Here is a 3,217-nt window from a genome sequence, read left to right as displayed (position 1 = left end):
GCCCTTCATGAGAATAGACAGAAGCCTACGTCTTGTGCCATGTGAACAGGTGCATGTGTATTTTTGAAGAAATGGGAGAAACGAGACAGAAGCGCATTACTATTTTGTAAGAAACCCAAGGGATGTTTGGTAATGCTACAAAATCAGCTCTAGGGAACTATACCTAGTTCCCCTGCCCCCAAGTCTGCAAAATGGGGCTAGTAATCATACATCTTACCCTAACAACTGACTGTAACAACTTACAGGATTCCCCTAAAAATTAAAATAGAAAATACATATCTGGCATATTATCAATGAAAATCAATTGACAATAGTTTTCTTCTGTTAAAAGTGTGCGTGGGTGTTGGACATCTAGTATGTTTGGTTGGAGAAGAGGCAGAATTGGCTGAAAAACCATATGGAGGTCAGGATTGGGGAAACTGCAGCCTCCTGATGTGGCTTAACCACACTGGGGCAGCTCCAAGGATGTGTAGTTCTACAACATCTGGAGAATCACAGGTTTTCTCTGAATTCATTGCATCCCAAGCTATTAGACCAGGGGTCAGATTTAGTTTAGCTGCAGGGGCTTTCACTGAAAATGAACATGACCTGACAGTTTTCTTAACTAATAGCTCTTTCTCTCTCTCTCTCTCTCTCTCCCTCCCTTCTCTCCTTGGCAGGCCTGTGACGGAGGATTAGACAACATTAGTGGAGTCATGCTTCACACAGCCATATCTTGCTGGCAGCCATTTCTAAGTCTGGCTGTGCTGCTAATTTTCATAGGCTCCACCATAGGTTGCCCTGCTCGCTGTGAATGCTCAGCACAGAATAAGTCTGTCAGTTGTCACCGGAGGCGCCTGATTGCCATCCCCGAGGGCATCCCCATAGAGACTAAAATCTTGGATCTTAGCAAGAACAGGCTAAAAAGTGTCAATCCCGAGGAGTTCACAGCTTTCCCTCTGCTTGAAGAGATAGATCTCAGTGACAACATCGTTGCCAATGTTGAGCCTGGGGCCTTTAACAGCCTGTTTAACTTGCGCTCTTTGCGACTGAAAGGGAATCGTCTGAAGCTGGTCCCTTTAGGGGTCTTCACCGGCCTGTCAAACTTAACAAAGCTGGATATTAGTGAGAACAAGATTGTCATTCTGTTAGATTACATGTTCCAGGATCTGCATAACCTCAAGTCCCTTGAGGTTGGGGATAATGATCTGGTTTACATCTCCCACAGGGCCTTTAATGGATTGCTCAGTTTGGAGCACCTCACTCTGGAAAAATGCAACCTGACAGCTGTACCAACAGAGGCCCTCTCCTACCTTCACAACCTCATCAGCCTGCACCTGAGACATCTCAATATCAACCTGTTGCCTGCATATGCCTTTAAGAGATTGTTCCACCTGAAAAACCTAGAAATAGATTATTGGCCTATGCTCGACATGATCCCTGCCAACAGCCTCTATGGCCTGAACCTCACTTCTCTCTCCATTACTAACACCAACTTGTCCACTATCCCTTATGCTGCTCTGAAGCACCTGGTTTACCTTACCCACCTGAATCTTTCCTACAACCCCATCAGCACAATCGAGTCTGGCATGCTTGCAGATGTGTTGCGCCTGCAAGAGTTGCACATAGCAGGGGCCCAGTTGCACACTATTGAACCTCATGCTTTCCAAGGCCTTCGATTCCTCCGTGTGCTGAATGTGTCCCAAAACCTGTTGGAAACTCTCGAAGAGAACGTGTTCCATTCCGTCAAAGCCCTGGAAGTTCTCTGCATAAGCAGCAATCCCCTGGCTTGTGACTGCCGCTTGCTTTGGATCTTACAAAGGCAGCCCACGCTGCAGTTTGGTGGCCGGCAACCTATGTGCGCCGGCCCAGACAGTGTCAAAGAGAGGCCATTTAAAGACTTTCACAGCACCGCCCTTTCTTTCTACTTCACTTGCAAGAAGCCCAGGATACACGAAAAGAAGCTGCAGTACTTGGTGGTTGAAGAAGGGCAGACAGTGCAGTTCTTGTGTAATGCAGAGGGGGATCCTCAGCCAACCATTGCCTGGTTGACACCACGACGGAGACTAGTCACCACGAAATCCAGTGGAAGAGCGACAGTGCTCGGAGATGGTACGCTTGAGATCCGGTTTGCCCAAGATCAAGATAGTGGGATCTATGTTTGTGTGGCCAGCAATGCTGCTGGGAATGACACCTCCTCAGCCACCCTCACCGTCAAAGGGTTTGCCTCAGATCGTTTTCTTTACGCCAACAGGACTCCTATGTACATGACAGATTCCAATGACACCAGTTCCAATGGAACCAATGTGAATACATTTGCTTTGGATCTTAAGACAATACTGGTGTCAACGGCCATGGGCTGTTTCACATTCCTTGGGGTGGTTTTATTTTGTTTCTTATTACTTTTTGTGTGGAGCCGTGGGAAAGGCAAGCATAAAACCAGCATTGACCTCGAGTACGTCCCCCGTAAAAACAATGGTGCAGTGGTGGAAGCGGAGGTTTCAAGACCACACAGGGTCAATATGAAAATGATTTGATGGTTGTGCTCTAGCGTTATTAATTTTGCCCCTTTCCTTCTCCTGTGGCATTCTAACCAATTCAACACGCTTGGCAAGTAGGGAGGCCAGGCTGGAGGCAGCTCCGCTTGGCTGCCGCCGTGTCAAGTGGTAGATGGAAATCAAAGAGACTATCTGAGATTGTACAGCAGAGCCTCTTGTTTCGAGGCGGCCTGTGTGAGAGGGCTTTTTTTTTTTTTTTTTTGCAGAGTTTGGCATACAGCACTAATTGTTTGCATTGCAAATTTTCTGGCATTCTGGGGATCTCAGTAACAAACGGTCGGCTCATGTTCATGGACACTTGTTCAAAACATTTTTTTGCCACTACAAAACAGAAAAAAAAACCCTACAGTGTAGGATTTCATATTTTAAATGGGAGAAAGAAAGAAAGAAAGAAAGAAAGAAAGAAAGAAAGAAAGAAAGAAAGAAAGAAAGAAAGAAAGAAAGAAAGAAAAAGAAAGACAGACATTTGTCTACAACCTACTCTGCAGTAAAATTTGTATCTATAGCTCATTTGCTAAATCCTTGCATCATACATACTCTCTAGTTGGTTCAACACCACAAAATTAATGTGTTACTGTACTTTTTTTAATATATATATATACATATTTACTGTGTACATTTTAAAGCAATACAGGTGAGAAGTTTTGTTCCATCCACAGTGACTTATCCAAGTGTGATAT

The 3,217-nt window shown here is 44.9% G+C and overlaps 1 protein-coding gene across 1 annotated transcript; it reads left to right on the top strand.

Annotated features, from left to right (window-relative positions):
• The first annotated feature begins 695 nt into the window (after positions 1-695).
• LINGO2 (leucine rich repeat and Ig domain containing 2) lies at positions 696-2,516 on the top strand. The gene has a single exon (XM_007426946.1). The coding sequence runs from the start codon at positions 696-698 to the stop codon at positions 2,514-2,516; it is 1,821 nt and encodes a 606-aa protein (XP_007427008.1).
• Positions 2,517-3,217: the final 701 nt, after the last annotated feature.

This window comes from Python bivittatus, unplaced genomic scaffold (genome assembly GCF_059951505.1).
Source record: "Python bivittatus isolate LINGU-HERP-01145 unplaced genomic scaffold, Pbiv_v1 ctg000850_np1212, whole genome shotgun sequence".
NCBI lineage: Eukaryota > Metazoa > Chordata > Lepidosauria > Squamata > Pythonidae > Python > Python bivittatus.
Note: the sequence above shows the minus strand (reverse complement) of the source record. Positions and strands in the feature narration are given on the sequence as shown.

Excerpts from the sequence above, each read along its gene's own strand:
- LINGO2 (XM_007426946.1), top strand. The coding sequence starts at position 696 with ATGCTTCACACAGCCATATCTTGCTGGCAGCCATTTCTAAGTCTGGCT.